This window comes from Notamacropus eugenii, chromosome 6, assembly GCF_028372415.1.
Source record: "Notamacropus eugenii isolate mMacEug1 chromosome 6, mMacEug1.pri_v2, whole genome shotgun sequence".
In the NCBI taxonomy this organism is placed as follows: Eukaryota; Metazoa; Chordata; class Mammalia; order Diprotodontia; family Macropodidae; genus Notamacropus; species Notamacropus eugenii.
In genome coordinates this window covers 69,522,163-69,535,695 of record NC_092877.1, presented here as the reverse complement: position 1 = coordinate 69,535,695, position 13,533 = coordinate 69,522,163, and the positions used below count along the sequence as shown (strand labels likewise).

The 13,533-nt window shown below is 38.3% G+C and overlaps 1 protein-coding gene across 9 annotated transcripts in view; it reads left to right on the top strand.

The window, feature by feature from the left end:
- Window positions 1–203: 203 nt before the first annotated feature.
- The window catches only part of LDB2 (LIM domain binding 2), a 401,477-nt gene continuing 388,147 nt past the window's right edge, over window positions 204–13,533 (top strand). For 4 of the 9 annotated variants that reach the window (XM_072620331.1, XM_072620332.1, XM_072620330.1 and 1 more), the window contains exon 1: window positions 560–940. In XM_072620331.1, the coding sequence (XP_072476432.1) occupies window positions 809–940 (132 nt within the window). In that variant the 5' untranslated portion in view covers window positions 560–808. Of the gene's footprint in view, window positions 941–13,533 lie in introns of all 9 variants that reach the window. The other 5 variants (XM_072620327.1, XM_072620326.1, XM_072620333.1 and 2 more) reach the window with 5 other exon arrangements.

Here is a 13,533-nt window from a genome sequence, read left to right as displayed (position 1 = left end):
GGAAAAATAAAGTGCAGAGAAGTGACAAGCTACTGCAAACTACCAGAGGCAAATGCAAATCCTCCCAGTGGCGAGAAATCCTCCCAGAGGCGAGAAATCCTCCCAGAGGCATCCTCCCCTCGAAGTGAATCACCGCCCCAAATGTGGGGTATTGCTGTGCCCTACACTTGATGGTTTTGGTAGTAAATCACATTTGTGATATTGACCAAACCTGGGCTGCTCAGGCGGCAGTTAAACCATCTATGTGCTAACAAGCCTTCCTGCTCTGTTCCTAAGGGGTCCTGGCTGGGAGAAATTAAAACCAAACCTTAGACCTCTGTCAGACTGGAAGGAAAATTATATTTTTGAACTAGTCTACAGTGTGGACAGGAAATGACCTCTCCACAAATACTGCTTCTTTAAAAACAAAAAAACAAACCCAAGCAGTTGTGCCTGAAGCTCTCCTGTCTCTCTCCGTCTCTCTCTTCCTCTTTCTCCCTCTCCCTCCCTCCCTCCCTCTCTCACTCTCTCTCTCTCCCCCTCTCCCTCTCTCTCTCTCTCTGGAGCTTGTGCTCTCTCTCCCTCCTCTCTCGTGCGCTCTCTCGCTCTCGATCACTCTCCCTCCTCTCTCCTGCTCTCTCTGCTTCTGCCTCTTGCTATAGAGAGAGGGCTCCCACAGCAGTTTCCAGTCAGTGTGGCTCTGTGTGTGCGTGTGTGTGCGCGTGTGTGTGCGCGCAGCTACTTTGTACTGGGAAGAACACACAGCCCATGTGCTCTGTATGGATGTTGGTGATACTCTCTATAGCTTGATTTCTTCCAAGCAGGCAAGATGTCCAGCACACCACATGACCCCTTCTATTCTTCTCCTTTCGGCCCATTTTATAGGAGGCACACACCGTACATGGTGCAACCAGAGTACCGAATCTATGAGATGAACAAGAGGCTGCAGTCTCGCACAGAGGTAAGTGCCCCAACCTTTCTTCCCTGGCTGGGCATGCATGGTCAACCAGGGGCTTCAGCGGGGGGAATGCTGCCAGAGCGTCCCATCCCAATAACCAGCCTGGGGAGACCCTGGAATGCACTCCCCCCGAGGCCCCCGTGAATGCACGAGTTTCAGTGGGTGATCCCTCGTTCTGTTGCCGTGCACTGCAACTCTTGGAGCAGACCACAGTTGATGCTGAAATCTGGAAATAGAGCCCAGCAGCACTTCAGGTTGAATTCTCAAAGCCCTCCCTCCATCTGAACAAATGCTGCCTCTTTCTTTCTTTCTTTTTTTTTTCTTTTTAAAGTGGTTTGTTTTAAAGTGCTAGGGTATCCGTCCTGCTGACATAGTCTGGGAGTATCTTGCAAGGTATCGGATGGTCATTTGCATGAGTTGAAATAATCTTTGTAAATTCCAGAAGGGGGGCTGCCGGGAAACTGCATTTGTTTTCTTAGGTTTGTTTTTTTCAAAGTCACTCCCCAAAATGTAAAGGTAACCCCGGAAGAGCCCCAGGAGCACACTTTTGTAAAACTTGTCCTATGAGTCTTCCTTAAGGAACACATGTTCATCATAAAATATGCACATATTTCTGTATTAATTGTGGAAAGCATTTGCCTTTGGGAGGGGAAGTGATCAGTTCCTGACTTTATCGCACAGCTGACAGAGTACCTCCTAACGTGGACTGGTGTGAGAGGCTTTGTAGAAACTGTTCCTAATTTTTACACACTTGGGATCTTTTCCCTTAAAGACCAGCAAGCTCCGGTATAAGCACTTAAGTGAACAGGAATGATAGAAATACTTGGAAGGACTTTGAAATGAAAAACTTAAAGCTTGCCTCCTGTAATTTAAATATTTAATGAAACCTTACTTTCTGGAGTGAAAGTATGCCTACTAAATTAGTCTGCATTTGGGTCCGTGTGCCTGTGTCGATGCCAGGGCACATGCTTTGTGTTGAAATGTTTCCAAGGGGAGTTTGGTGAGGATGCCCTGACAACACTTTAAGTACAAATCTTAGAAAATTAATAACCTTCTCCAGATTGCAAATGTCCAGAGCATTTGTGTGGAGGTAGAGTAAATGATTTGGGGGAAATTTAAGATGAACTTGATTGTTGAATCATAACTTTTGAAAGGAACTACTCAAGATTTTCATAAAATAAAACACATGCATGAATTGTCAGCTAAGCCATGGAGAATTCATGACGTTTAATGTATATGATACAGCTAACAAGATGTGACCTGCTTTCTGATTGGCCAACTGCTGATAAAGGACTGATTTTTTAGAACTGTTATCACTGATATTTTCCTTACATATTGCTCCATGAATGTTATATGAAATTCATAACATCACTAAAATGCAAGAAGCCAATGAATCTTCATTGGCTTCTTGTGTTTTGCATAGAGGGCACTAATCGTTGCCTTAGACTTATGATTGTATATATACCTTTTGGGGGTGGAGGGGAAGTTTGCTCCATTCAAAATCTCACAACTGGGTATTAGACTTAAATTCCGGCACAAACTATTGGAGAAAGTACAGTGTTTTTAAGAATTAGAAGGAAAGAAGATATTTTGTGAATACACTGGTGAAAGTATTTGATTGGGGGGTAAGGGGAGAGACATATATAATCAATATAGGAGAAGAGATTGTTAGTTGTTAAAATGCAATCTGTGACTAGCAAGAAGATTTAAAGTAACTTAAGACAAACATTTCAGAAAGTTTTAGAGAAGTTGTGCAAAGAGAATCTTTCCTTTCACTCCCTTTCTTATTTTGGGAACCAAGGCAGATTTCACTCTGATATTTTGTATTCACTAGTTCTCTTTCAAACATTATATGGCCAGTTCTGAACTGCTAGACTGGGCATACCTCCTTGCACTAGCCCTCATAAATTTTAGAAGGATACAATGAAGTTGCTAGGTTTGTTTTATATCCAAGGGGGGACTTTTGAAAAGATCACCATTTGTATCTTGTTTCTTTAAAAGCAGCACATTTTCTTTGGGGGTAGTCAAACTGTAGGAACTTCTAACTTTATTATAATTTTGCATTTGGTTTAAAGTTTTATATTTCTTTTAAAGCTTAAGGTGTTTCTCTGTTTAGGAAAACAATGTTTAAAAACCCTTTAAACTTTGTCATAGAATAATTTTTTTGACAGTCTCCTAAAATTCAGGAAGTTTTGTTTATTTTTACCTCTGTGTCCATAAAAGTAGGGGCTTGATCTGGAATATTTAATGAAAACAGTACATCAAACTAAATCTTTCAAACTTTAAGATTCTTTTTGCCCCTAATTAGAAATGTGACGAAATTATCCAAATCAATTCACATAACACCTTGCATTTTTTCAGTCATGTGTGATATAAAACTAGAATCAAATCAGTATCCCTAGGATATTTTCTTCACACATGATTTTGGCATATCGTATCTTGGAAAGTAAGAAAATTTTACAACAGGAGTAGCTATGTGAGTAGCCTATGGTTTAAAGAATCATCATGATAATAATACAATACTAATGCATGTTTCTAATTTGAGATTCATCAACTGTTTCCCCATCACAAGAATGATGTATATAGTGCAAATATTATTAAATTCATTTTACATATAGGGAAACTGAGGTAAGAAAGGTTAAGTTGATTGCCTATGGTCACAGAACAAAGTTATGGATCAGCCTTCTAAAACCACTATCTTTGCATTACAGAATAGATTTGGAACAGAGGCAATGCAAAGTGTATGTCCAATGAAACTCAGTTATTTTAGCCAGCCCTTTGGATAATGAGATCAATACTCTTCCCTACCTTTTGCCAGCCCTGCCCCCATCTCCTGTCCCCATCCACCTTCCTGAAGTAGATTGATATCCCTTGCTTTTTTACACCCACACCAAGTTATTTAGGTAATTGTCTCTGCTTTCCACTCTGGCTACATGAACCTGGGCTTGATCCAAAAGGTTCTAGTGTGTTTATTTTGTGCCATCTCAATGAAAAGTTTCTGGGTAGAAAATAAAAGGAGTTAAATATTGTAGGAATTTCTTAGGGGAAAAATGTGAGCATTTTCCTTTAGGAGGCTGAAAAGTGATAAATAAACCATGATACTTATATACATTGAGAAAACCACACCCTGTGTCTAAATCTGACATCCAGGAAATTGTGTGAAGGCAGTAAAGGGGGTGGGTGCATTCCTTCCTATTAAACTAAACTCAACCAGAAACAGTTAGCAAAGTATGATTACTTTCTTGGGCAGTTTGACATATGGCAAGAAGACTAGACTATGGCTTTAGTCTGTTTTGAAAGGCAGTGTGGGATAGTGGAAAGTGCAATTGTACCAGAGATCAGGAGATCTGGTGTCTATTTCCAAATCTGCCGTTACTAAATAGGTGTATGACCTTGAGCAATTCACTTCACCTCCACTGAGTCTCAGTTTACTCATCTGTGCAATGAATCAGTTGGATTAAATGGTCTCCCAAATGCCTTCTGGTTCTAAGATTACTTTGAAAGCCTTGCACTTTATTTAGCACTCTACAGTTCTGCTGATAATCCTTAAGCTAACCATAAGAGTAGACTTGAAATCTTGGGTAATAGTGGAGGAAAACCAAAACAAAACAAAATTATGAGTAGGAATATATTAATTTAGCAAACATCATTTGCTACAACATATTTTGCTAGGTGCTGAGTGAAAACTGTGCTAATAATAACAGCTGAAGTTGGATGGTAGCTCATGGAAATTCATATCTAACACTTTAATTTTTTGATGAGTGTATGCCTTTTGGTTGAGAAGAAGAGAGCTGTGATGGCATTCTCCTTTCTTCTCTCCAACTTTCTCTCCTACTAAGCTCACCCCACAATGCTTGCTACTAAATTTATTTGAGTAGATCAGGTAACTTTTAGAATTAATTTATTTAATCATTGTGGAGAATAACAAGTTTTGTACGTAAGTGCATTTTACCACCTCACCTTTTTCCTTTTAAAGGAATGTAAATATAGTTTAGAGTATGTTTTTAATGTTAGCAAAATACCCTCTTTGTTGCTTTGAAGAATGTGTGTGTATGTATGTGGTTATCTACATAAGATCAGAATTTCATAAAAATGAATTTCATATTCAGATTTTTCTTTTGAGTTTTGTCTTACAATTAAGTGCTTCAACAACCCTGTAATGAAGGAGGAAAAAGTGATCTTTTTTCATTGGAATACTTCTGCTGAACTTTATTTTTCCAAAACACCCATTTTGGTTTCCAGATCATATTTTTTTTTGGAGAATCTTGATATTTCAGTTTGTTATGACTATACAGTAAACTATATGATCATAACATGTAAAGGTCCTGGAATCAGCATGTGTTTCATGAACAAATTTTGATAGGGAAAATTATAATTATTTGATTACATTACTTGGCTTGCATTTTAACATTAAGGAAATGGCTATGTATGTATACATGTAACCACACATACATACATAGATTTTATATATATATATTATATATTATATATATATATACTTGAAATGAAAAAGGAGGAAAAATAAAATGAGGATCATTTCAAATTAATTGAATTTTTAAAATTTGGATTTTTCAATAACTTAAAGTTGACCAAATACTGATATGTAAGAAGTCATTTATTGAAGGTAACTTGGTGCTGTGTAGGGTCCATTTATTTCTTTCACTCATTCAGGTGGTCTTGTAGTTTCTGCTTCCAAGAAAGCTGGCTTTCTTTCCCTTTAGCAAGATCCACTTTTAAAAAATGAAAGTTTTTGTTTTGTTTTTAATGATGGCTGTTAGGACCAAAATTATTAACAGATCCCACATATCTATTTCTCTTTCATTTGATGCCTTGTGAAGGTAACTTTTCTTTCATATTATTCCTCTTCTCCCTGTTCCCCACCCTCTGCAGGATTAAGTGAAAATTATGATGGCAGCTCAGCACAAATACACATAAGTCACATTCTGGGCTGATAAAGTTTGAGTTCCATGGAGTTTAACATGAATGTTGGTACTGAACCAAATATTTTTGGCGTCGCTAACATTTAATGTCTATTGTTTAGCTGTTTTCTCCCCAGCTTGTCATCAAAATTCCCTGTGAAAAAAAAATTCTTACTCCTGCAGCTCCATTTCTGTATGCTTCAGTCACAAGGATTCATGTGTAACCTCATATTTATTGTTCGAGCAGCTTGTTATCACTGATTTTGTGTAGATAGAGTGTCGTTAAAATGAGTTTAGATGTTTAAGTTTCGGAGGGGAAAAAAGAAAAAGAAATGCTTTGAGATACCTTGTTTTTAGGAATTGAGGAAAAATAATGTTGCTCTTTCCTTGAGGTACCTGAAAATTTGCAATTTAATAAGAATTTGGGGAAGAGGGGTCCCAGATCAAACCTATTTTGACAATGGTTAGCAGTAACCCAAAGGGCATTTTTCAAGGAGGGAGCTTCCAAACTCTCCTTTATATTAACATGGCCTTAGAGAAGAAATTGAAGGACGGCTGGACTGATTTTATTTTCCCTGAAGTTTTTTTTTTTTCTATTTTCTTCTGTGGGAGCTGTTTTTAATTAAAAATTGCTACAAACTAACAATTCTTAGGAGGCCAGGAGGGAGGGGGAGAAATCAGTCAATTTGCTTTCAAGGCAGATTCTTATCAGCTTAGAATCAATGAAAGCTTAATTTTGGGAGGTAAGTGCATTATGATAAAAAAAAAAATCAAACTGTATACATTTGGCAAATGTTTAGCTTTCTGTTTGGGTTTGAGAAAGAAATCAATCTAAAGTGTATAGAGAATAGGCTGTAAATCTGCTTTTATTACAATTGTCCTTCATTACAATTGTTTTTCGTGAAGAATATACAGAATGACTTTTTTTGAGCAAATAAAGCAGCTTTGCAAATGTTGCAAGCTTAGGATTTCTTGAATGCATTTATTTGGTTGTGGGTGGTACATCTCTAACTATATCTGGTTCAAAAAATAAAATCTTTCAGATTACTAAGAACCTTCATTTGTCATAGCTATCACCTGTACTCAGTTGAGTCAAAAACATATATTTCTCATTCAGGAATAGTGTCAATCATCTTTCAAAATTTTTGGTGATTGGAGTAAAAGCAACTTATTTTCACCCAGACCTCAGGTATTACATCATAGGTAGTCCAAAAGATTGTGATAGAAACTATAATTCTAATTTTTGCTAGAGATTTTGACCAGCAGATAAATGTATTTGTCTAAGTCTGGCTGGTTAGAGCTGCATAGGACTTGCTAGTAAGCAGATAGAAAATTAAATGAAACAATCTAACCAGTCATTCAAACTAGGCAGCTGTCTTCCAGATTCCTGAATCATAGAATAACTGAGAGAGTATGGATGGCACAATATTAATCCATCCCTACTATTAAAGATACATTGAAAAGTACAATGCCCAACTATTGACGCATCAGTATTTTCATTTTATGCAGTCATTGGTTTATAACTAGACTAGACTTTAGAACCCATCTCATCCAAGGTTTCTTTAACCTAGGTTTGATGAATTTTTTCAAGTTATATTTATTTCAATATCATTGGTTTCATCTGTAAACTTATGTATTTAATTTTGTGCATTCTAAAACATTTTTCTGAAGAGGAGTTCATAAGCTTCTCCAAACTGCCATAAAGATTCAATAAAAAGGTTAAGAACCCCCTGTCTAGCTCAATCTTGTCATTTTACAGATGAAGAAACTGAGGCCCAGACTTTAAAGTAACTTTGCCAAAGGTCATAATGGTATATAGCAGAGCTGAGGTATAAATCAAAATTCTCTGACTCCAGCACCAGTGCTCTTTCCGCTTTATATCTTCATTAAAGCACATCATCGCTCTTGTTGAGGTAAAATTCATTCTCTATAAATATCTGAAGTTGGATAATGCTCATGCACCTAAGGCTCGTAAATGATTCTCCTTTAGAGATGTCACACATGTGGCCTATGGTATTCCTTCATTCAGTAAAATTACAGTAGAACATAGACAGTGGTATTATATTGTTTTAAAAGTCCTTATCTGGTCTGCAAGGATCCTTTTATAAATTTTGGTGGTTCTGTTTTTATCTGAATTTGATTCTACTGTGATAATCCCCCAGATCCCTCCCATCTCTGGTGAGTATTCTGTGATTCTGAGGTAAAGGGCTGTGTGTGCACGTGTGTGTGTGTGTGTGTGTGTGTGTGTGTGTGTGTGTGTGTGTGTGTGTAAAGATTGTTGAAATGTAGTACACTTGCATGTATCCTGGTGTCTTGATTCTGTATGTCACATCATAAATGGCTGATCCTCTCAGATAAACTGGATAACTGATTCTTTCCAGCAATAGGGGCACATGTAAGCTGGAAGCATATTTAAATTAGAAGTTCTTTGGAGTTTTTTCTATTGTAAAAAGGAGTATTTCCATTTGGAGAACTAGTATGATTGTATCAGGTCATGCACTTCACAGATTTCGATTTAATTGAGTTTGATTAGAAATTTTCGAAGCAGTAAATGGACTTTTTCACATCTTGAAAATCTGTGTTAGATTCCTTATCAGAAGCTAGTCACCCTAAGCATGTCCTCTTCTCTTGAAATTCACCTGTCTTTTGTGACAGATGGCTGATTCTCTGAGTGTCCTCTGTGTTAAAGGCTATGAGATTTTAGATTCAAGAAAACATTCCCCAAACAACAAACATTTGTTGAGCACCTATTATATGTAAAACATTTTGTTGTGTACTCTGGAGTCAAAGACAAGAGGAAAAAACAATTCCTACTATTTATCTTAGCCACTATTTATCTAGAACCAAGATCTGGTCCTTATTGGGCCATAGGATGTGATATGCTAATATATTAAGGCTATCATCTGAGAGAGGAAATAAGTTTATTCTTTGTTGCTCTGAGTAGAGGTAGGGGGAAGGGCAGTAAGCCAGGCAAATAAGCATTTATTAAGTGTTTACTATGTGTTAGGAACCTCACCTGGCTAACCACTGAAGATACAGAGAAAGGTAAAAACTCTGACTGCCTTTCAGGGACTCACATTTTGATAGTGGCCACAACATATAAGCAGCTATATACACATAAAAATATAGAAAGCAGAAGGGGAAAAAATCTCAGATGAGAGGACATTAGCAGTTGGGGGGGGGGGGGACTGCCTGAAGAAGGTAGGATATGACCTGAGTCTTCAAAGGAAACCAGGGACACTGAGAAGCAGAGGGGAGGAGGAGGAGCACACCATGGCCAACTTTTGCAAAGGTGAGATGGGAGATGGAGTGTGTGTGTGTGTGTGTGTGTGTGTGTGTGTGTGTGTGTGTGTGTAGGTAGATCATTGTAACTGGATTATAAAGTATGTAGAGGGGTATTAGTATAAGAAGGCAGGTTATGATTAATTTTAAAGGCCAGAGGACTTTATAGTTGATCCTCAAGTAAAAGGAAACCATTGGTTTTATTGGGTGGAGTGCAGGGTGACATGGTTGGATTGCTTAGGGAAATTACTTTGACAGGTATGGGGAGGACAGATTGGATCTGGGATCGAATTGAGGCCGGAAGCAAAAGTAGAAGGCTGCTGCAGCGAATCAAGAGAGAGACTATGTGGGCCTGATTGAGATGGTATGTGAGAGAGGAAAGTCATATTTAGAAGAGGTGTTGTGAAGAAATGACAAGATTTTGCAATGGATTCAGTATGTCGTGTGAGTGACAGGGAGAGGTCAAGTTTGCAAGCATGGTTGACTAGGACAATGGTGCTTTCAATAGAAATAGAAAAGTTTGGAAGAGGAGCTATTGGCAATACCTACAAGACTTCCATTTTGAGATGTCCAAAAGGTTATGACTTGACTCGAATCCATTAATCTGGGAATCATCTGCATAGAGATGATAGTTGAACCCATGGGAGCTGCTGACATCACGATGTAAGAGAATATAGATTAAGAAGAGACAAAGGCCCAGAACAGAGCCTTGGGGAACACTCACAATTATTAGATGTGACATGGATAAAGAACTAGTAAAGGAGACTGAGAATTAGTAGTCAGATAAGTATAAAGAAAACCAAGAGAGAGCATTACTAGGAATAGTGAATTGATATTATTGGTAAGAAGATTATGGATAAGAGTAAGGGAAAAAATTTCCTAGGAAATGGTGAAGCATTGAACTGCTTTAAAAAGCAATGAAGTATATGAGCAGAAGCTAGATAATTACATATCAAAGATGTTGTAGAAAGAGTTCCTGCATGGGGTGAACCAGGTATCCACCAACACCCCAACCAACTCAATGTCTCTATGTACCCCATACCATCTTTTGTCCAGGAGCTTATAAACATTTAGTTACCATTGTGAACTGTAGAAGAAAATTTGTGATAATCATTTAGCTAGCATTTATCAAAACTTTGAAAAGTGCACACACATATATATTTGATATTACATAGTATATACATATATGAATGTATATATACATATGTATGTGTGTGTATTGAAAACCTACTTTTTTGAAGGCAGTATTGATGTGAGATTTGTGCCTGTCTGACAAAATGGAATATAGACTTTCTTAACATCTAATTGGTAGCTGTAGGTGGCATGATGGGTAAAGCACCAGGGCTGGAGTCAGGAAGACCAGAATTCAAATCTGGCCTTAGAAACTTACTGTGTGATCCTAGGCAAGTCACTTGTCTTTGTTTACCTCATAATTATCATAATCAGTTTCTTTATCTGTAAAATGAGCTGGAGAAGGAAATGGCAAACTGCTCCAGTATCTTTGCCAAGAAAACCCCAAATGCAGCCACAAAGAGTCAGACATGAGTTAAACCGCTGAACAACATGTAGTTAATAGTGTTACATGTATCCATTGTCCTCCATCTCCTGTCAACACCTCTTTCCCTTCCAGGTGCTACTTGGCATATGCTGTCATGTATCCATAGTTGTTATCTCTTAGTACTTATCAGGAAATAAAGGAGATGAAAAAAAAAGATTGAGTATATTTTCTCTTAACTAACAATTTTGTTTTGTTTTGTATTACATATTGTAACTTCATAACACTTCCCCCTTGCCTCTCATATAGCCCTTCCTTGAACTAAAGAACTACAGTTACGTAAAATAAATAGACCATATTGACCATTCATGACTGGGTATGCCTCATTCTGCTCCTGTGGTCTACCACCTCTCTGTCATGAGAAGGGAGATATGTTTTGTCATTAGCTGTTTGTGTCTTTAAAAAAATCTTAGAATGATAGTCACTACATATTAGTTATCCCTTTTAATAATCAAGGCACAGAATCTGCATTGTAATTCCCCCGAAAGACTTCTTATTCTACACTGTGACACAGACGTATTACCTGAATCTCAACAGTTAAAAAATTATGATTGCTTAACCATTCTCTCTCTCTCTCTCTCTCTCTCTCTCTCTCTCTCTCTCTCTCTCTCTCTCTCTCTCTCTCTCTTTCTCTCTCAAGAGTCACTATTCTGCAGAATGGAACCTATATACATTCATGTTTCCGTAAATTCGGGTAGTAATTATCCTCCTGACACACCTTAAATTAAGTATTAAGAGCTGAGCTTTCGCATTGGAAAATCATGACCAGATTCCAAGATACAATGCCCTATGTGTGCCATTATGTCGAAGGAAAAAACAAAACAAACCCTGAGCCTGCCTGTGCTTTCGCTGGGTTAATAATCCAATCCAAGAAACTCAGTTAGGATGCCAGGATGCTAAGCACAGCCCCCTCTAAAATCAGGTTATAAAGAGGAATATTCCATATGTCCCTCGGGGCATAGATTAGAGGCAACCTGGCCAGCCTTGTCTGACCATTTCCCCTAAAGAGCAGTGCTTGGAAATCTGCAGCATGGCACAGACTTCTAGTAGAGAGCTGTGTCAGCCCTGGTAGGGAACCTGAAGCCCCAACCTGCGTGTCTAGACTGACAAGAGCCCTGGCTGCCGGCTGAAGCACTGTGACACCTTGTGGCTTACTTCTTAACATATCAAAAATGTAGTAACAGGTAGAAGGGCTACCTTGCCAGTTACTGCTGTGGAGTCTTTGGCACGGTAATGCATTTCACGTGGAGGTAAGCTACCTGACTAGATTAGTATAATTTCCTTCTGGATACAGTCCCAAGTTCCACCACGATGATTTGTCTCTCATTTTTCTTCAGGGTCCTTGCTTCCAGTGTTCAATTGCTGCAGTTACACATTCCTCCCTATGCCCCATTTCATTGACTAAGACACCTATGATATTTATAGTATTTCAATAATAATTTCTCATCTGCCAGACTAGAGAAATACCATGTAGCTGCTGTGCATAGCCAAACCATTACATTATTTTCCCCCTTGCCTCTCATATAGCCCTTCTTTGAACTAAAGAACTACAGTTACGTAAAATAAATAGACCATATTGACCATTCATGACTGGGTATGAAAAAGCCCCTCAACTTCTGCTTTTCTGTGGGAGTCATTCATTTCTTGGGACACCTAAGGTTTTTTATCTTGGTGCTGAGAATCCGTATTGGCAAGTCAACCAGCAAAGCAATAAACATGAAAGGCCCTTTGACAATGAGGCTTTCTTTTTTTTTTTAACCAGACCTGTGATTGCATGGATATGGGGAACGATTAGTTAGGAAACTCCCTCTATCAATGTAGATCTGCCCTTGCTCTTTGATGTATAAGCTTAGAGAGTTACCTAGGGACACTGAGAATTTAAGTGAATTGTCCCCTCCAAGGGTCATTTAGGTAATATGTGTCAGAGGCGAAAGTCAATCAAACTGTAAATAAACATTTATTATTAAGGGCCTACTATGTGTGCCTTGCATTGGGGATTAAAAAAAAAAAAAGGAGGAAGATAGCGTCTTCCCTCAGGGCAAAGTTTTCCTGACTCCAGAGACTGGCTCTTTGTCCATTAGAGCCACGTGTCTGCACTTGAGTCTCAAGTGTGAGAAACACTAGTGTGAAAAACACAGTGGCTTTTCTCCGTTTTAGGTAATTGTTTCAACAGGAATTCTTCACTCGGAGTTGGTGAAGATTTTTTTAAACAAATGTAATCCTATGTATTGGCGGGGGGGGGGGGCGGGATGCAAAAATGTTGTCTGAGAAGGAGTCTGTTGGCTTCACCATGCTGCCAAAGGGGTCCACAACACAAAAAAAGTTGAGCCCCTTATTAAAAATTGGATTTTCCTGCAGCTGGCTGAAAGTTCTCATTTGAAATTAAAATTGCACATAAGGCCATTATTACCTACTTAGGGGAATGCTTAGAGTCTTGGGATGGTTTTGATTTGTTAGAACCAAGTCATATATTACATTAGTAGTAGAAACTAGGAACTTGCTCAAACAGTCCATTCCTGACCACTGCATTACAGAGATTTGATATGACTCTGAGTATCTGGTGTACTTTCACTGGTTATTGACTGTCTTAAACATCTGTATCTGGGCAATAGGGATATATTAATTTTGAAAGAAAAAACCAACTGTTGTCTTAAATGTCCCACTACTTTCAAAACAATATTGCTTTGTTTAAAAATGAAAACCCAACCCCAGCATTATGGTCCTTGGCATTTCTAAGATGCTCCAGTGTGATGTTTTGCATCCGGGGATCTCCAGATTCTGAATGAATCATCCACATACTCAAACTAGATTGGAGGCAAGATTGAGAAAGGGAGGACTCT